We start from the raw sequence: 22,602 nt of genomic DNA, 5'->3' as shown, positions 1-22,602 counted from the left end.
ATGTTTTTGTTAAATAAAACGTAGTTAAAAACGAGGTTCAGAAGATGAAAGGACCTGAATGTAGCTAGCAGCGATTAGGCCTTTATTGATCCCGGTAACATCAGTGTTTGCTGGGTATATCATGATTGGCTTAGCGCTACTCACACATTTCAGATTGTTAAGGGTATATGATCACTTATAGACGCCTCGAGTCTCTGGAAACGCACAGTGCGACATCGCGCTTTGGATAAACCGCATGGACAATTTCTTTTAGCATCCTAAACCGGACAGTGTCGTGGAGCATCTTAACCGGACAAAGTGTCATCATCTCTGAAACTAGACAGAATTCCTATTCTTATGAAACTACATAATATAACTTAATTCTTGAAGCAGGATAATGCCATATGTCATTGAAACTTGATAGTATTCAACAGTCCTTGGAACTGAGCATTGTTTCATATCCCCTGGAACCAAACAGTGTATTCCAGCCCCATTATATTGTAGAGCTTCTGGAATAACAGTTGCCATGAAAACCATCAAAGATTTCTTACAAGTCAACAAAACCTGTTTTCTGGTAAACTTTGGAAGTGTAACACTGATGTTTATAGGTTTGTGGAATTCAGTAACTGCAGTAGGAGAATGTTCAATGTTCAAATCTTCCCTCAGGAATAATCTACAGAACATGACAATTCCTACTCGTGAATTGTGGACAGAAGCAAATGTCAGGACGCCATTCCGATGCGCGGAACAGTGTAAAAATGACGACGCCTGTGTGAGTTTCTTCTACAATCAGGATTCTCTATCATGTGTTGGACATTCCATAACATTGGGAATTACAAATGGATCCATGCCTGCCGTCGGCAATAAATATTATGTGGGTGAAGTCGGTAGGTAACTCTTAATCCTCATAAAACTTTCACCTCTAATCTAATCAGATCTAAATTTACAAAAATTGCCAAATGTGCAGAGAAAACTCTTACTTTGGTTGGCTCGCTAGATCGACATTACTTATGATTTGAATATACGTTTCCTTCTTGTATTGCATCACAAAGTCGTTGACTCTGCTGGTGGGCTTTCATTTGACAAAGTTGGCCGCTACCTTCTAGCTGAAATATTTCTGACACAGTCAATGAAATATTAGCCTTTTTGGCATGTGATAATTAAATCCCATCAAATGTTTATGCATGCAGCTCCATAAACAAATTCTTTTTCTTTTCTCTTGATAACATGTATATATTTTATAGATCTTTTCGGTATCGAAATAAAAGGTTAGAATTTAAACCATTAGATTCAATTATAATCAAAAACAGTTTCCCCAGCTTTGATTATTGATTTGATAATATCAATTTGTTTATATGTGTATGTCTATTCTTTTACCACTGTTTGTTACTATGTATGGAATGGGGCTTAAATAGGCTTTGCCTGCTGCCCAATTCATTTGATTTTTGACCACGAAATTTATTAAAAGTGATATTAGTTGAAGCATAATTACTTGTTGTATCCAAACTTGTGAATTACGACGTTATGAAGGGATTTAAAAGTACGTTTCCCTATTCGCTGTTTATCTACATATGTTTCGGAACATCATAGATATTGACGTCCATTCTTTTCACCTAAAGTACCATTGATGAGTCCTAGAAGGACGAAATATAAACATGGTGCAGTAAAATAAAGTGCTTACTTTGTTTGGCTTTCAAGGGCGACTTAGTGCATGTTTTAACACATTCACCCATGAAGACACATTTGAACTCTTCCAATGCAAAGGTTGGAATAGTTCATTATGAAATTTCAGGGGTGAATGAGTTACTAAGTTATTCTTCCTTTGTATTTCTTGTGGTTATTGTAGACAATAATATAAAATAGACGGTGGGTAATACCTCTTCTTAATAATTACATTACCTGTCCAGTAGATGTTGTAGTGACTCACAGCTAAACATTTTCTAGGTGATAAAGTCTAGCTACGAGAAAGCGTTAGAAACGTTAGAAACCAAACTTTTGAATCGTCACAATGTCAATCATTTGATTACTGTTATTTCTGGAGATGATTAATCGGGAAACATGGCGATAGTTCAGAAATAGACAGTTTTCAGATAGTTTTGCTATATAGTTAAATATAAAACAAGATAAAATGCATGAAGATATGATCAAAAGTTATTGTAAACGCAAAAGGCACCACATCATAAATAAATTAGGAAACGATCTGAACTCAAAGTCGGTACAAGAAAGTTCACTCTGTCAGTACACAAAAACAAGATGCAAATTTAACGTATCGTTGTGTTCGGGTCGATGATGATAGTCCAAAAGCAAAAGAGTCAAAAGTGCTCTGAGGAGTTGGTGTTTCGGCTCTGGAAACTTTTGCTTGACTTTTGTTTTAAAGGCTACAACCTAAAATTCAATCGTTCTGCCGGATGCAAAGAAAAACAGAGTATTTTATAAGATAACTGCAAAAAATTTGTTTTCACAAAAAACATTGAGGTAAAGGGTAGATCAGATTCTCAGATGATTAATATATAATATTTAAACTATCGTCTTTACCTAATTTAGGTTGTCAGTATAATGTGACCGGGTGGGGTATCCTGCTGGGCGTCTTCGGCAGTATCTTTCAGTGAGGTAGCACTATAAAGTCGGCATCAGTTCCGCGCTATCTTAAGGAGTCAAACACGAACATATCGCAGCCTCCCAAAACACACACTCATACACTACACGCATGCATCTTACTCACAGGGGAGGCCGCCCTTAAATGACCATAGCTGTTGATAGGACGTTAAACAATACTAAAGCAAACCAAACCAAACCTAGGTATTGGGTCAAAGTTGATAAAAAGATGTAGCAAATCATAAATACATGATGTCGATATCAATAGATGCAATCTCGTCCACACCAAAGAACGATATCTGAACGGAAAATCGATACAAATACCGTATCGCCATACACAAGTCGGTCAAAATAAACTGCAACCCAAACACTCAAACGCATGATCAGACCTTAAATTGTTAGAACAAAAAAAAAACCACGTCGATACAATATGATATCAGGATTTCAAATAAAGGAATAAGATAAGGCATTATTAATTCAAACAAAACACATGTGTTCCAGAACACTGAGTGTACCACCTCTAATGATTTTTCCTGTCAACCATTGGAAAGTGTAATATGATGCATCAAATGAAAATAACACCCATACAAAATATATATTTCTCTTGTTCATTCTCTTTATAGTTGTGTTCTTGGTGTATTACATTTTGCACAATTGCTATATAATTAATGATGTAAACTAAAAAAGCAATCAAATTGATCAGCTTTAAATTCAATATTAAACTCTAGCAGCTTATTCAATTGATTGATTTCATTTAGGAGGACTCTCCAAAAACCTCTCCAAATATATTATTCATTGTAAGTTCACTTTAAGCCATGTTGGTTTGAAACCACAATGACACTTGTCCTTCAATTTAATGACTGAACACAACAACGAATACAAATTGTTTACCAATCTAGATGACCGTAAAGGCCCATGGGCCTCTTGTTGATGTAATGAACATTAACATCAGTATCTGCCAGGTTCATTTTGAAAATAAAACTTGCCTCACCTAATAAAGAAATTTAAACCATAGATACTAGATACGAAAGCGCATATTTAAAAATGTAAGTCGATACAGGAAGTTAAAAAATACTTTTAGTTCATTTGGAATTCATCAGGGGTACTAAAAGTTGAAAGAATTTCAAACATATGGAGAAATACAAGGAAAAAAGATGCTTAAAAATCATATATGACGTTAAAACTCAACTTTTGACTACAATAGTAATAATTTTCCTCCATGTAGACCATACCAGAATTAGTTGCAGCTGAGGTGTTGAAATTTTAAAAGATTTTTCAAATCCCATAGCTATCCCGTATCGACTAATTTCAATTATTCATAACATTGCTCTTAATACTTTGAACTTGGGATATGTATATACTATTTAAAAAAGACGAATATACGAATATAAAAACAATTATGTGTAAACAATAACTGGGTGTTTATTAGATGGTAGAGCTAAGCGGGGAAATATATGAGCTCGGGATCTAACATTGTATGAATTATTGCCGGACTCGCCTCCCCTAGTAATGTGTTACATTAAGATTAACGGGATCACGACTTTGATCTGGGTGTAAACTAAAAGTATCAACACATTGAATTATATACCCTTGACTAGTAAAATGGATGTAAATGTAGCAAATCATAAATACACAGGAACAAAATCCTGACTCAAAACGTTAATACAAACATAAACCACACTGTGAGATTTTTGTATGAGAATTCAAAATGTCCCTCCTCGGTACCTGCTGTCTTTTGCGTTTGAGTTCCTATTTAGTTATTGTGTGTGTTGATGCTGTAGTACATCCTGGCCTTTCACCAAGGCTGCCGGGGATCAATTCCCCGATCTGACGTGAACAGGTATGGGGTTACATGCCCGACAACGTTGGTTTTCTCCGGGTACTTCGGTTTCCTCCCACATTAAGACCAACTGAGCGCTAACATCGGGACCAACAAGAGCGATTGATATAAGTTAAAATAACTTGTTTTATAATTGTTGTACAAAATAAAATATATGAAGTTTATATATGATTTTCAATCGTGCAGACTGATTTAAATTTATTTAAGTAAAGTAGAGTATTGTAGAAAGTCAAGATGACTTTTAAAAAGTTGATCAGCATACCTTAAATCGTCTTCCATGGAATACAATGTATATGCTAATTGGATTTGAATAGTTTTGATGTTTTGAACAACCTCAACTATAAATGAAATGCTCTGTCAATTGTTGTTTTAATCAAGCCATTTGTCATTTAAACGTCATTTTTTTTTTTTTGTTCAAGGTGAACGTTATATAGGCGATGTCTGTACTACGTCCTCGGATTGTTACGTCACAGAATCGGAGTGTCTCAAAGGAGCTTGTTGGTGCGCCGCTGGATACAGCTTTTGGCCAAGTTCGAGATCATGTGTCCAATGTAAGTATATAGGACAAAGACCACAATTAATTTTACTATATGTTTCATTGTAACATTTAATTTCATTAAAAAAACAATATTTGATAGCCAACTTTCCATCTAATCTGGTCAAGAGCAACATCTTGGGAGTAAAATATGAATATTTCAACATAGGATGTTGGCCTTTTTCTTGAGATATTTTTCTGCATGTGTCACCAACGTCAAATATAAACTTCCGGGTCAGAGATAGAGGTCAACACAGGTTTTTACCCACAGCACTCTGCACCAAAACATCCATACACAATATAAAAAATTGATACAAAAAATGTGAGATTTTTATATCTAAAGTATTTCAACACCAAAATTGTACACAAATACCAAGTTCTAAGAGACCTAGTATATTTTTATCAAAATACCTATATGTCTAAGGGACTTCATTCGTGGGTACTGAACATGGAAAGTATTTAATTGTGACTTCAGTCCAAGTGGGCTTTCTTGTTCAGTTTATAGTTAATTCAGTAGGCAATAAGCAACGCATCTTTTTTATGGCATTCAAGAGACTTCCAAATGAATTTCTGAAGTCTGAATTCTTTCCAGGCTGGATTGCACTTGGGATATTGCTATTATTACGTGTACAGTCGATACTGAAATGTTTGATGTGTGTTTTATCTTTTTCACTGCTTTTAATGTGTTTTGATAACCTGTCATGTGTTTGATATGCATTTCTAAGTTTTTTCCTCTATTTCTTCGCTTTAATCATTCCACTGTAAGTTTCTGTATATAATGCCGATGGGGTAGGTTGCTCACTCACCTGTCCTCTAAACTATTTTCGGTACTGATACGGTCGGCCACTTTACTATACTGGAATGTAGGGCTATCTCCAACTATCATTTTTTCTTACATTTTCATCCCCTAATTCTATCTACTTTATATATATGCTATTTCTGGTAAAGTATTTAAATACAGCATACATTTTTGTATGTATTTTCAGCACCTTTTTTACTCATATTACGCATTATACATTTTATCTATTGCTTTATAAGCGGTTATTCGTAAATGTTTTCTTTGTTGCAAAATAAACATATATTTAAATTATTATTGTGTTTTTGAAGATGTTCTTTTGATCTTTCGTGCTTGTTTGTATTTAAATACTATAACTACTTTATATATCTAAACTTTTATTGCATATTTATATATAATGAAATAAATAAACTTTGCTTTTCAATTCCACAATTATTATTCTATCTTATTGTATGTATTCATTAATTCATGCTTTATACATAATATGATCTTGTAAATATGATAGGATGTTTTCTTTACTGGTTTCAGCTAAATCTGCTTTTCCCCCCGATAAAGCAGTCCAATATATATATTTTACTATATAAATAAAATATTAAATACAAGATGGATGGGAATCGAGAGTGTTCACATCCTTGTGCCTTTATACTGCGTGTAGTTAATGTAAATTTACGTTCGATAAGGAGGAGGAAAGAGTTACGTGGCATTAGCTAATACATCGTTCAATTAACAATGTAAATTTATGTAATTAAGGTCTAACGATGGAATCCTTGTCCAGACGAAATAAATTGCAACAGTAGGGTCGTTCATATTCAATAGTCAATGCTCCAGTGATTTTTAATGTGATCTGTGTTTTTTTTTATAAACATCGCTTTAATCCCCCTTTGATCTTAAAATCCACAGGATACCGGCTTCGGAGGTGGGTTTTTGTCAATACACACATCCACTAATATTCTAAAAACCCTAAACTAAGACTACGATCAATATTGTATAATGAGGTTTTGTATTAGAGAATAGGGAAGATGCTTGTATGTTTAGATTTACATATATTTGCTGTCAAAGTTATCTTTTGTAGTATGATTATTATGTATTTTGTGACTTTTTAACTATTGCCTATGAAAAAGAAGTTGTTTTTAATATACACAGCGTATGACAATAGTCACTCTACATAATCAAATACCATCTATAATGCATGTCTTCCATTCAGTTTTTCATATTTTTTCAAGTAAAACACAAAGTTTCGATAAAGATAGTAAACGAATGCAATTACAGGATATATCTTAATAATTGTGTAGGTATGTTTCATATGGAATGCATTTCTGTACTGTAAAACAAGTTCACTTACTTAATCAAACTAAATCACTTAAAGTAAATATATGTATAGCCAATGACGTAGGGTTCTGGAAATCAAGTAATTCACACTTGGAATAGAGCCAAAATTTTATCTGGTGTTTATTGAAATGCTGAAATGAAGTCCAGGTGTCAAATGTATCTGATATTATGGATGATTATATAAAGGTATTCTTTTTGCAACATCGCTTAGAAATTTCGGGTCAAGTCAAAGACATTTACAATTACTGTGAAAACACTAATGTGTGTTGGGTTTTAATTTCGTGGATTTCGTGGGTTCTCTTCTTCCACGATTTCATAGGTCCACGAAGTAATTACTGGTTTGACATGAACATATTCTCCGTATCAGAGACATATATGATATATAGCCATATGTCTCTGTTCGTATGAATGGTAAATGGCCAGATGTATGTATCATTAAAAAAATAAAATAGGACAATTCTAAATTATAAGGAACTTTTCATCATTATAAACTTCCATTTATACGAACATAATGCATGTATACTTTACAACTCCAACAACCCAGGTGGAGTATAAACTAGTCTGGAGTGGATGTTGCGGTATCTGTGCTGTAGCATTCAATTGAGGTGGCACTATAAAAGATTCCCATTTATGTAAACATAATGCATGAATACTTTGCATTGTGTATGATTTCTGTGTTTGCGTTCAAATTAAAATTCAATTTAAAAAAATGAGGAAACTAGACAGTGACTAATCATCGTTCCTGAAAAGTCGCCAGGAAAGAAATCACAAAGTTTATTGCTGCATTCAGCACGGAGAAGACGTATGGTTGAAAATTCTTTGAAAATAGAAATAAAAATATATATAATTGTATTTCTTTTTAATGATATTGTATTTATAAAATAATTGGCTTCGCCATTTCATGACATGCTATTTTAAAGGTAGACCAGTTTGGAGACAAAAATAATCAATCATTCCTGTGTTAGGCATACAGCGACGTCTCAACCCTGGTAAGTGTAAGATGTTTGAAGTTCAGCGTTAGGTAAGGCCTCGAACTTAATTTGAAAAGAAATACGCTTGGATTGAGATTTTTCTCTCTCTACATCACAAAGAAATGTTGAATTCGATTTTTCTTCTTTTTCTAACGAAAACGGGAATGCACTTGCGTAAAATTAAGGAAGAAAACTGTCACTGTATTTATAGAGATTAGTATCAAGATAATGAATAACAAAGATCAAGATAGATGACAAATGTAAAACGAGCAGCATTGTTAGATCATTCATACGTAAATAATAATATGTCGACAGTATCATAACCGTTCCATATATTGACGTTCTAAGGATATTTTTAAATGACGATCTCATAAACTGTTAATTATAACAGAAGGGCATTGACAATAGCTACAGCCAAAAGTTAACGTCGATGCGGAAAGGCAACAACGGGAACAATAACAACACAGATAACTAAATAAATATCAATTGATTAATTATTGAAATGAATAAAAAATCAAGAAAGATTGTTACAATAACATTAAATCAATAAATAATATCAAGAAATCATATGAAACCAAATATTTCATGTTTCGACCAATGTTATGTATGGCCCCTTTGCTAAAGATGATAACACACACTGATATATACACAAAGGTGATTACACCTTTAAGATTTGGTAATAGATATAATTTGCAGCAAATGAATTGCACTGCAATTAGGAGGCACGGTAGTCCAGCGGTAGGACGCCGGGCTCGTGACCGAAGGGTTGCGGGTTCGCGCCATGGCACGGCAATATGTTGTATCTTTGAGCAATATCCTTTACTCCGCTTGTTCCAGTCTACTCAGCTATAAATGAGTACGTGATTGGGCAGTGCTAGAATTGTTGAATGCTAGCTGTTAGCGCCGAAATGGCAGCTCCGGCTGTATGCTCCCCAGGGAGTTGAGAAAAGTATTGGCTAGTTGCAAAGGCCCTATAACCACGGATAATAATTTGTGAACCGCTTTGAGACGACCTACGAACTAGGTTGTGTTAAAGCGGTATATAAGAACCTCGAATTATTATAATTATTGTTATTACTGCACCATACAGCTGATTTGTCCTCCTGTGACATTTATTTCACACAGCTTGTAATTAAACTCTTAAGCATAAAGCATCAGAACGTGAGAATGCAGAGACATTCTGGGAAAATTACAGAACAAAAGTTATTCCTCAGTTAGTTATTGACGTTTGTCAATAATGATCACATCATAATGTTGGTCAATGCTTTCACACTTAGATCTTCTAGTGAACACTTGAAATGTGATCGTATCAGTTGTAATTATTAACACCTTGTAACCCCCACATGAAAATAATCATTTGCATCCGAAGTAGCAATATATGTGAACTTTTGAAATTATATAGTTGACACAAATGTAAAGGCTTAAATCCTGTTTCGAAACAGTGACAAAATAACATGTTAATTTATTACTTTAATCTTTCAGACTGCACCACATACGGGAATGATTTCACCGAAGTGTTTGGTTACTTTCTCAGTGAAAATAACGAGGAGACCATTCTTAATGTAACATTTGAATCTTGTACTCAGTCATGTGTGTCGGCTACACTGTACACGTGCGTCACGTTCGAGTACGGTTGGAAAACCAGCGACTGCTTCCTCCAGAGTGTCACCAAATTCGACAAACCAGCTAATTGGTATGAGGACACACTTGACCGTGGATTCGCCCACTACCAGCGTGATTGTCTTTGAATGATTGATGATCAGGCTTGTAATTCCTATCTATTGCATTGATCATAGTCTACCATTCTACCATGAGACTTTCTCTGGACGGGCGGTCTATCTCAATATACTTGCTACTACAAAGGAGATTGTATCCGGATGGGAAGACCAATTCATTATTTTTGTTACTACAAAAGGAGCTTCTCTGTGGATGGGCAGTCCATCTCATCATTCTTGTTACAACAAATGGCATTTTTTCCGGACAGACGATGTATCTACCACAAAAGGAGCTTTTCTTTGGGCGTCAGTCCGTCTTCTCATTCCTGTTATAAAATTAGGTTTCCTACGGAAAACACGGTCCCTCCTACCATGCCTGTTATCACAAAGGAGCTATTGAGCGGTCGGACGGACCATATCGTCATTCTTGTTACTGCAAAGTTGATTTTCTCCGAACGATTTTCTCCGGACAGACGGTTTACCTCTTCATCGCCTATTACCACAAAAGAGGTTTTTCTCTGGTTGAGGAACGGTCAATCTCACCAGTCTTTTTACGCTCTACTCTTTTACTAGGAGATTGTCTACGAATTAACAGTTAATTGTATATTTGGTCCATGCTAAGTGCCTGACAATTTGTGATGTCTTTTGTGCTACCCGTTCTCTTTCTTCATTAAGATATGTGAGGCGGCATTAGCTGAAAGATGTATTTTGAAAATATTTTAAATGTTTTATTTCTCGCTTAACTCCCTTTATTGCATATTGTCAAATAAATCAGTTTCAGAAAAGACGTAGTTCTCAAAAGAGAAACAAACATATTTGGAAAAAATAATCAAAACAATGTTTCAACAACAGCTACCGATTGCACATGTTTTACACAGGTTTCTCGGAATGAAAAAAACGTTCATTATTGTTCAAAAATACGAAAGTGATAGCAGATTTTAGTTTAAAAACATCTTAAACATTACTGATTTAGATTTTGATGAAATTATATAGTCTCCATATATGACCTCATGTTCACGATCAATAGTAAAACTAAAACCATGTCAGAAATTTTATCCCAATCCGTGGTACATCAATTTATAATTTAGGTGAGGTTTGGTTTGTTTGTGCTTTAGGTCCTATTTACAGCTATGGATGTGCTTTGTGTTGGTGGTGGAGGAAAACCGGAGTACCCGGAGAAAAACCACCGACCTGTGACCAGTACCTGGCAACTGTCCCACGTAGGCCTCAAACCCGCGACCCAGTGGTGGAGGGCTAGTAATCGTAGAAGGTCAGACGTCTTAACCACTTGGCCACCGTCACCACCTTAAGGGTTGTTATAATGCCAATTAAGATTCATTCTTATTATATATATATTGTATAAGTACATCTTAATATGTCATTATGTGTACTTATGAGTTACCAATGTTCATATGTCGACAGGTTGAAAAGACACGTGATAATAACTTATTTATTCTATAACAATTATAAAACAAGTTTCATTTACTTTGAGTCTGTCTATATACCCGCGCTCAGAGGTTTGGTGACTCGATTGCAGATAGACAAATATGGCAACGGTCACTTCCTGTTTAGGAGGGGACGTCCCATAACAGATTAATGTTTCGGAGTAGTTTGATAGTGGTTCTGAACATGCAACGTCACATTTAAGTTAAGGAACTTGTTGTATGTATGGTAGTAATTATAGAAATAACTACACGATTTCCATCAAAAATGTCTTACTGTAAGCATAAACTATTCTGTTGATTGATGGGTATATCCAAATAATACTTACACAGGTTTCAAAGAAACATACATTCGCAAGACAATCATATAATGGACGGATGTTACCAAGACTGTCTTTGTTCAAAAATTGTTATATGCAAAGGGAAATAAACCCTATAATGTATACCACGGAACATAGTGTTACAATTCCTACACGTTATTTGCGTTATAGTTATTTCCCTTCCCTGTTTTCCTGAAGTAAGTGCAATAACATAAAAGGTACAAATAATATAAGACATTTACAGGATAAGTTTTATATGGAAAGGAAATGCTTACGAGCTAATAAATTAATGTGTTTGTCTCTCTTCTGTACACAATCATATATTCAATAATCATAATCATAATCTTTATTTTTTCTAAAAGGTCATTCTTACGTGGAAATAAATCATTTTTTTCTCCCTATTCAGCACACAATCGTATATTCATATATATATAATCATACTCATTATCATAATTTTTGGAATAGTAATACATACCAGGTAATAAATCAATTTGTTTGTCTCTATCTGCATACAATGAGATATTCATCTATAAGCCTATTTATAATCGTTTTTTTTTAAAATTTAATTCTTATGAGTTAATAAATAAATTTGTATATCTCTCTTCTGCACACAATCATATATTGTAGCATATATTGCTTTTACATTGCAAAGTAATGCATACCAGATGTGAAAAGATTCGTGTAGCGCAACCAAAAAGTGTTTATATGTGACGTTTCGATGACTAGTGCGGTATGTACTCTGTCACTTTCCTCAAACAAATGACCAGTGAAGCTTATGAACACAAAGATGTAAAATATGTATGAGTTTTCGTAAGCGTATGCATAAGATACGGAAACCTAAGAGGGAAAGAAATTCACCCGATCAAAAAGGAAGCAGTCGGAGTCCCAGATCAATAAACCGGCAATCACAGACCATGTCGCACAGAAAAACCATGTGATTGACTAAGAGAACTCCAAGGTATTGGACATGCAGAGAGAACAATCTATGCAAGTGGCAGATAAAGGAAGCCATCTGGATACGCCGCAGTGGGCCAGTTCTGAATCGAGATGAGGAGACTCAGGGACTCTTGCACATCTATGACTAGGTATTAAACAAAGCGTAGCTAAACCGAGTCAATTCGGTACATATATAACAATTAATTGCACATACGCGTACAGCGTAGCCGAATCGACATCGATTTGTGGACAACTCGTACACATTTTACACCTTTGTGTACATACGCGTCACTGGTCATTTGTCTGATGAAGGTAACATAGTACATTTTACATTTCAAAATATTTTATTGTTGCAATTAACATTAAGATTGGGCACAGGCATTGCCTATAAAAGCCCTTTCCATTTAAAACGACATACATTTCAAACATATACTGCATTCAAATTTTAAATCTTCCAGATTTTCCTAATCTAGGACACAAGAGAAAACGAATAAATTTGTTTCAATACTTCAATTCATGTCTCCATTTGTGATAAAATTAGTACCTAGTATGATATTGTCAATTTCATTAGATAATGAATGAAATAAAATTTGCCTTTCATTTGCATATCTAAGGCAAGTAAGGAAGAAGTGATCTACATCTTCTATTAAGGTACCACAACCACAGTGGTATCGGTTAGATGATCATTCAATAAATCTAAGTTAAGTTGACTGACATTATTCCGTAGTTGACATTACATTATATTAAATTTCCTAGGTCCATCATATTTAAAAATGTCAGTACAGTATGATGGTTGTACATTTTGTGTTATTTGCTTAATTAATTCCTGTTTTAATTGCCCTAATGAAGTGAGTTGTCGGAAGGTACAGTCTGGTTTCTTCCATAAAGACATCATGATCATACTAGCGGAAAAGCTATTTTATAGTGGTTAGTTCTGCAAAAGGGAGATACAAACATTCGTTGGCGTCTAAGGCGAATTAGATATGCATTCATATAGATTATTAGGACAGTCATGCTGCAGTATCCTAAAAATTAGAATACACTGATGATTAGTACGCCTTCTGTTAAATATATCTAAACCAACTTCCATATTAATTAGATTATGACTGGTACCTCTTCTCAAACCTGTTATTATTCTAAGACAATCTAATTTAACTGATTCAAGTAGATTACTTTCACCCTGTGTGCATTTATATACACCATATATTCGGATACTATTGGGGCGTCCGTGTTGTTCAAGGTCATTTATTGCCTCATAGTTCTTCTCGATGTAGTCGCGTAGCTGACATATTTGGTTCTTTTGGGCCTCGTTGTCTTTCTCAAGATGTTGGACAGACTCTTTGAGTGTCTGATTATCGACGACAAGAGTATGTATATCTCCTTTGAGTCTTTCGATGTATTCATTAAAGGAGTCTCTTACATTGGAGATTTTCTCGTCGAATTTATTGGTGAATTGTTCAATAGTATATTTTAACTGGGTTTTGGTGATAATGTGTTTTATTTACTCTGTAAGATCATCTTTAGATGAGAGAACCAGTCTCTCTATCCTATTGAGATGTTCGCCAAGATCCATATCTTCACTCGAGTCAGTAGTTTTGTGTATGTGCTCAGGCATCAAATCTTTCTTTTTTTCGGCGTTCATTTGGGGTATTTTTTTTTTATTTGTCTAGTACTTTGGTTTTTTTCTGTCTGTTTGTTACTTTTCCCGTACTTTATCTCCTTTACATCGGGCGTTTCATTTAATTCTGATGTTTCCTCAAAACTGCAGTCAGAATTGGAACCTCTAGTTAGACACTCTAGAGAGAGCACTGTTTGTTTATAGTTCAATATCTGTGTTCCTATGTGGCACGCACGAGATGGTCAAAACCGGTTTGGTTGGTCGCACAGGTACAGTTCAGGTAGTAGGGCTATATATAGGTCTTGTGTCCGACCGGTGTATTATTTATACAATGTTTAAAAACGACATAAATTCATATTTTCCGGGGGTATACTATAGACTCACCGCCTCCAACAGGTCTTACAGGGATGTGTAGTGTCTTTTTATGGAGCAAGGTCTCTTTCGCTAATCACAAGGAACGTAAACTTGCCGGAGTAGTGTAGTGCTTGTGTCCATTCGCCCACCGGAAGTCCAAAAAAAATCTACAAAAAGAAATATGCTTCATTATTGATGCTATTATAATTCATATAGCAAACATTTTTTCAATTAAATGATGTATGGATTGCAGTTTCTTAACAGAGAAAAGATGATTTTAAAAGTAAAGAAACAGTTTCGTTCTTGTTGTAAGATAAAATTTATTCGAAAAGATCAAATACCCACGATGAAAACCATCAGACAATAGTAGTATAGAGCGATTGTTTATACGCGCCAAAAAAACGTAGGTCGTAGGATCGTGACGTCACAGAAGGTGAATTGGACCCGCCTACTTCCGGAGACGTGCCGACGTGAGTTGACGTTGACGTTTGATAATCCTGACGAAATTACAAACGGAATGATGACGTCAAAGAAGGTGAATTGAACCCGACTACTTCTTGAGACGAGGAGACGTGAGTCATCGGAGAGCCACGTAGTCCTATGTGTCATATATACTGTCACACAGTTAATACGTTGACGTTTGATAATTCTGAGGAAATTACAAACGGAATGATGAAGTCAGAGAAAGGCCGTGTTATTGCATGGGTGGGAAATCATCGTAAACGGATCATTGGTCCGTGAAATAACAAACGAAATGATGATGTCACAGAAGGTGAATCTATTCGAATCGCCTACTTATACGGCACCAAAAGACCAAGGATCGGGTATCGTGACGTAAGTCGATGGACAAAGACAGGATGGTATGTCAATTTGGTCTTCGAAAACAATCCGAAACGGCGTTCTTCTATGACAAAATATAAACTCAAAGCCAATACTAACAGACTGCAACAGGAACTTTAGTGACATCCAGAAAAATGATATTTATTGTGAACCTAAAAAGCCCAGTGTACTTCTATTAATCCTGTCAGAATAGATATCAAACATATTAAACAAGGAAGTCATCAGGACATCCGTTTCATTATTTCGGCTGAAACCTCTCGGATAGAAAGCTTTGCAGTCTGTTCGTCAAAAGAATACATCGAGAAATTCTTAGAACAGTATCTGGAGTTAGGACAACTCTAACATAATTATGAAAACCATTATAAGAAGAGCCTGTTATGTTTATACCGAGGAATATAAAAGTGCCAATCATTGAATTGAACTTGTCTTTATTCACAGGTAATTGTATCGTATCCATTCAAAGTGTAATACATCATTCCATTCGACTGCAGATTTTATTTTAGAAATCAATAATACCGTATAATAGAAATTGATGAACCGAGTGATATTGCTATGACAATATCACGTATGGTTGTGCTACCACCAGACTAATATAAATAATATATTTCAGCGTAATAATACCACAGGATATGATGGTGAAATGAGAACAATTTTATGCCAATCAATAGTAACCATGTGGAACAAGTCTGCCCAATTCAATGACACATTCATTAGAAGCATTGATTGGAATCAATACATTTTCATTTAAAAACATATGTGCGAGTAGGGATTTGGAAATTGGCACCCTTAACTAATACAACACAAATGCCCATTTACATACGTTTGATAAAAATACAAATTTTGAATGAAGATAATGTATGATCTCGTGCGTTGTCTGGGTCTCAAACTGACCATATGCGGCACCAAACAATCACCTTCCGACCATTGCAACCTCCTAGTAAGTTTTACAATTCGTAACATTCAATAACATGGTATCGTCGGCGGATCAGTACAAATCGCTAATTGATGAAAAGTATTATATGTAAAAGTACATACAAATCTATTATTCTGTGCTAAAACATCACCAAATGAAACACTCACGTTGGAAAGCGTCAACATTTGACCAAACGAAACCATCAAATTAAAACGTGTGACCACTACACCACTATTTAGCCATCACAGTGGAAAGTTTGACCACTACATCAAATATAAAAGTCAAATTGGAAAGTTTGACCACTACACCAAATATAACTATTACAATGGAAAGTTTGACCATTATATCAAATATAACTACCACATAGTGTAAGGTGTGACTATTACACCAAATAGGACCATCACATCGCTAAGTATAACCACTGCACCATATATAACCTTCATATTACAATTACATAAATAATAACACCAGGGCCCGGTTGTTCAAAACTATCGTTAAGCTAACGATGTCGTTAAATTTAACGAGTCGTTAACCGCTAATTCTGCGTTAGTTAACGCCCTGCGTTAGTGTTTTACGAATGTTTTTTTTAAAGTGTACTTTCAAGTAAATATCGATCCATATTTTACGAATGAAAAGGTTAAGCTAACAGAAAAGTGACACATGTTGTTAATTTTATTAATGCACTTGTTTAAACAGTTCGACTTTTTGAATAAATGACATTATAATAATAGCAATAATTTACAAGTAGAATGTACACATATATTGAGACATGTATGCTAGGAATTTAAGTCAACTTTCTGGTTGCGGACGGATTTTGACATATACCACATGATGCTAATAAAAGCGTACAATGGTACACGTTACACGACCGTCGGCACGCCACGATAAATCTTTGTACAAGGGAGATTTGTTGACCAAACCACACGTACGTCTCGAGTATATCGTATACTGTGATGATTTAAAACCCCAACAGAGATCACTAATGAATAAAGAAGCATTCTCCGAATAAAACACGAAGACACATATCTATAATCATTTAATTTAATCGATCTGTTTTCTCATATAGTCTAGAATATTTCATTAATAAATCGTATATGTAAGTTTAATTGCAAACGAAGCCGTTGTTATCTAATCAGACGGTGACCGGACCCGAAGGGAACACACTCCCGGGCAAAAATGACTCTTGCAGAAACGTCACAGATGTGATAAAGATAAGTTGAAAGAACTTGTTTCATAATTGTTGTAAAAAAATAAAGTTTTTATATACAACTCCTACGTATAAACTGTGTGACACAAATTGCTAATTAAATTGTGAATCGAAAGGCTTAAAGGCCGCCGGAACGCCACGGTATCATCTTTGCACAAATGCTGTACGTCTCGACTAGATCGTATACTGTATTATCTCGAAAGACATCTTAATTTAATTTAATTTAATTGGTCTGTTTGTAATCCAGAATATTTCATTAAAACAATCATGCGCGTCAATTTTATTGCATGCGAAGTTGTTGTTATGTCAGACGGTGACGTGAACCGGGCGGAACAAACTCCCACGCACCGATGATTCGTGCCTAGCGCTCACGATGATTCCCCATCAACGCAATGACATAATCTTTATCTGACGTCATAATTCCGTTTAGATTTGCGATTCCGTTAGGACGATTAAACGTCAACTCTTGCGTATTCATTGTCTGACTCTCTATGGCTCATGTTCCCTTCGCCCACACAATCGACTGTTAGACCGAAACCTTTGGTTGTCAATGGCCGGAAAGATACATCCTTTCTCTAATGGCGTACAGATAGGTAAATCCATCCGGATAAGTATGATAAAAACGTCATCGTCCAACCCAACACGTCGAATCCGTGTGACATGACTCGCGTTACCCTGGCCGGCAAAATCGACTGTCATATCTGATTGGACTACGAGTATGACTCACGCCTCCAAGTGACCAGCACCGAAACCCCACGATATCACGATGATCGGAACCAGGCGGAACAAAACTCTCGCGCACCAATGATCCGGTCGTTCATGATGATTCCCTACTCACGCAATGGCATAGCCTTTCTCTGACGTCATCATATCGTGCAGATTTGTAATTCCGTCAGAATGATAAACCGTCAACTCTCGTATCAGACCATGAAACATAGGACTACGTGGCTCTCCTACGACTGATGTTTCCACGTGGTCTTCACAGAAACCCCTTTGAATCTAGACAGGGCCACTCCCACGCAAGGACTTCGTACTGCGATTGGACAATGCCCGGGACTTGTGTCCGACGTCGTGTACATATCAAGGCCATGCCTTCTGACGTCATGATCCCCTAACAGAGAAAACTAATGAATAAAACAAAATTCTTCGAATAAGACATATTAATTATCATTTAACTTAATTGATTTGTTTGTACATGCTTTTTGTACATTATGTAGAAAAGTATTATTGTTTTGTAAAGTATGTGGAACTTTGTTATTGTTGTTCATTGTGACATTTTTGACACAGTAAAGTACATTATTTGTTAAAATGTTATTCATACACAATGTGCAATTTGTTTTATATTGGTTATTACATTTGAAGTAAGTTCATTGGTTGGTAATGCCTACTGTATTATATTTGTATATAAAAAGTGCTATATTGTATGTTGTAAATTTTATATATGACTTTTTGGGATTTAGAATTATTATTGGGTACAAATGTAAGAGTTGTCTCTCTTTTTTGTTTAGTTTTTTGTATCTTTAATAAGTTTTTTGTATAATAAGTCAGTCCGCAAGATATTTATTTTTGTCACCTATATTTTCTTTTCGTTGTCATAAACGTGTTGCATTGGCACTCGGAATTTTATTGATTCATTGTTTGTTTTAGTATTATTGTTAGAAAATTACTCATTTTTTGTTTTTTTCATCAATATTGACATTGTTATTATTTTTTATGTGTTATATTTCTTATAAACCATTGTTGCATCAAATAAAATGTATTTTGTTTCATTTTGTTGAAAATTGAAAAACAAATCGAAATTTCATGATTTCCCAAAAACTCTGAAGAAACTCCCGCAAGGTATGGGTTATTGTTCAGAAATGATTTGCTTATGCAAAAGCGATGCCGTAGAAAAAAAATCCCAATGCCTCATTACATTTTTAGGCGGAGGGACGGGGATCCTTAATTCGTGAAAGAGAATTAATTTGTCGTGCAATACAAATGATATATTAATAAAAGGAACAATTTCAGCAAATGAATGCCTCGTGAGTTATGTATAAGATACCTTCTCTTCATTGAAGACTGGGGCCGCGGCGGCCTAGTTGCTAAGGCGTTTGACCGTCAGCGATCACTTGCCTTCCAACACTTGTCACGAATTCGAGACCTTCGTAGGCAGTCGCTAGGTACTGACCGCAGGTCGGTTGTTTTTCTCCACCAACAAACCATGACGCGTCCTTAAATGACCATAGCTGTTAACAGGACGTAAACCACAAACAAAACCAAATCATTAAAGACCATTATGTTCGCCATGTAATATTTTAGAGCATCCAGAAAGGACACATAAAAAGATCAATCGAGTCATTACATATTACATATTGGATCTTAAATGAAAATATACATTTTGACAGGATTTTAAGCCAAAATTTAGAGGGCTTAATAAAACGGAGACAGCCATTTTGTTGCGCCATTCACAATTGATGACGTCACGTCATTGTCCATATTATTACGTCACAATCGATTTCTGACTAGCACAGCCAATGAAAAACGCCCAGGGTATATTATATTAGTGACATATGTTAATATATTACACAGGCCGAGTATGTGATAAATGTATATATGTCATTATAACATGCACATTTTTATTCTTCTTTGCCTCAAAAGGTAAACAAGCTAAATAAAACTCTATCAGGAAACCGCTATGCAAACAATTATATTATCCAATAAAATGCTTTAAATTCGTTATAAATTAAAAACCCATGCACAAGATTAAAGGATGTATACTGTCGATTTAATACATTTTGGTTATATGTACCATTATTACCCTGAGCGCCTCTAATAAAACTATGATTTCATTTGCCTTGTACAAGCAAGGAACATACTAACAGCTGTATGAAAGCTGAAAAGGGTTTGCATCAAAGAGATATTATAACTCGTACCAATAGCTGGTAAATGGTCAGTCCATTTTCAGTATAATCCATTTGCTTTTATTGTGAAAATTAAACCAACCCCCAAATCTGGCTAAAATTAACAGAACATGTCCGTCTGTCACTATATTGCACATTTGATGTTAACAGAATGCTAACGATGTAAACCTGTTTACTGTAAAAGTGGATTTTGTTCTCAAATCCTCTCATCCATCCTATCATTCACGAATTTTATTGTCTATGTTTTGCATTCACCCCCCGACAACTATGTACAGTGCATATGATTTATTTGTTTTACATATCTTTGGTGTCATCGGCTTAACGATTGTATCATTTTCATATGTATAATTACAATGCACATTTAAATTGTTTTCATATCACAGAATTCATCAATGCTATAAAATGTAAATTATTTATAATCCTCTGATTACCATTAACCGATCAATAACTGGCATGATGAAATTCCGAGTTTAAACACGGCACAAACATGTGAAACAAGCCTGTTATCGACATAAATAAGAACCTACAATTATTTTTCGTGTAACTCTATAGTTAAACAATAGTTGTTTTTCTCATACCATCAAAATGGAAATTGTCGCAATATTTGATCCTATTTGGTTTTGACATTTTCGCTATTAAGTCATTAAAGCTACTGCAATGATTATGTTATATATTGTATATTAACGCTGGTTTAGACAAGTGAATAAAATGTTTTTTTTTAAAGAAAGCAAGAATCACGAGGCAATTCATGTACATTTATTTTTCAGTAAATACAAAGCAAATATTTCTTTTAGCTGAAGGCAGACAGTTATCATTATTACACCTATGCCTGCCATGCTGTCATTATTGTTAGTCAGTCATTCCTCATCTCAAATACACCTCTGCTGGTCGGGGGTCGCGAAGGGAATACACCTGCTGTTGCCCACTGCATGTATCCTATGAGGCGACTGATGAGCGAACCCCTGCAGAATTGGGGTTTTGCGTTTGTGCCCTCTACTTGGGGACACAAAAGTCACTAAAATAAATCCCCTGCACACATTGCAGTATTTGGGATATTTATGTTTCTCTCTACCTCTACCAACCTTTTATTTCCTAGCGCCTTGATTGCTTTAGTGTTGTGCGTTCGCCCAAGTGAGGAAGGTAATTGGTTATGTCCCCAGGCTGAGACATACCTCAAAATGGTAGTTGTTATTCACTGCTTAACGTTCAGCATTAAGGGTAATGGCAACAACCGATTCACCTGTTTCCATGATAATGTGACCGGGCGGGCTACTGTGCCGGGTACCTTCAGCATAGTATTTCAGTAAGATAGCAATATAAATATACAAACTACAAACTATTACAAGGAGATAAATATAACAACATAACCTGTCTCCGGCACACATAGACACATGCATGCATACACAACACACATGTATTTAAACGACCTTAGCTGTTAAACCATATCAACCGAACACTTCAAATAAGTGTAAAAATGTTAGCGTAAGCTATGGTGTTGTTTTAACGATTTTAAAGCTAACACTTAATATTCATAGTAAATTAAGTAAACATTTCGCAAGAGACACAGATATCTATAATTGAAATATATGATATATAAATCTCACACCTTTACAAGAATCTTGTTGTTAATTATGGATTTTTAATAATCATATATTTTCATAAATGTTCACTGCAAGTTGCTCTGTTAGCATGACCAGAAGAAGTTGCGTTATCCCACCACGAATAATATGAGACAACCTATAGAAGCAAACAGTTCGGCTGTTTTCAGTAATCTCATAAGCAGTGACGACACAGACACTTCAATATCGAATATGGAAGAGAATATCTATATTAAGGTCAAAAGAAGTGAAAATTTGGAATATAAATATTAGGATTAAACGACATTTTTCAATTTTCATGTCAGTATGAATGCAAATCGGTTATATACATATTCCATGAAGACCGCAAGGGCCTCGTGGTAAATATGTATGTAACCGAATTGCATTCATACCAACATGATACTAAAAAAGAAAATGGCGTTCAAGCTTTATGTAATAATAAACTTATATAACATTTTTTTTTTTTTATTATTATTAAATACATAAAATATGTTTTAGTTAAATGAAACGTAATTAAAAACGAGGTTCAGAAGATGAAAGGACCTGAATGTACCTAGCAGCGATTAGGCCTTTATTGATCCCGGTAACAACAGTGTTTGCTGGGTATATCATGATTGGCTTAGCGCTTCTCACACATTTCATATTGTTAAGGGTATATGCTCACTTATAGACACCCCTAGTATTTGGAACACGCACAGTGTGACATCGCAC

The 22,602-nt window shown here is 35.1% G+C and overlaps 1 protein-coding gene across 1 annotated transcript; it reads left to right on the top strand.

The window, feature by feature from the left end:
- The first annotated feature begins 193 nt into the window (after positions 1-193).
- LOC110457502 lies at positions 194-10,846 on the top strand. The gene is made up of 3 exons (XM_021508814.1): positions 194-866; positions 4,834-4,965; positions 9,528-10,846. The coding sequence occupies exons 1-3, from the start codon at positions 506-508 to the stop codon at positions 9,791-9,793; spliced, it is 759 nt and encodes a 252-aa protein (XP_021364489.1). The 5' UTR covers positions 194-505; the 3' UTR covers positions 9,794-10,846.
- The last annotated feature ends 11,756 nt before the right edge of the window (positions 10,847-22,602 follow it).

Source organism: Mizuhopecten yessoensis, unplaced genomic scaffold (assembly GCF_002113885.1).
Source record: "Mizuhopecten yessoensis strain PY_sf001 unplaced genomic scaffold, ASM211388v2 scaffold9157, whole genome shotgun sequence".
Taxonomy (NCBI): Eukaryota; Metazoa; Mollusca; class Bivalvia; order Pectinida; family Pectinidae; genus Mizuhopecten; species Mizuhopecten yessoensis.
Note: the sequence above shows the minus strand (reverse complement) of the source record. Positions and strands in the feature narration are given on the sequence as shown.

Coding starts and splice junctions, on each gene's coding strand:
- LOC110457502 (XM_021508814.1), top strand. CDS start 506: ATGAAAACCATCAAAGATTTCTTACAAGTCAACAAAACCTGTTTTCTG. Junction 867..4,833: donor ATATTATGTGGGTGAAGTCG/GTAGGTAACTCT, acceptor TTTTTGTTCAAG/GTGAACGTTATATAGGCGAT. Junction 4,966..9,527: donor TTCGAGATCATGTGTCCAAT/GTAAGTATATAG, acceptor TTAATCTTTCAG/ACTGCACCACATACGGGAAT.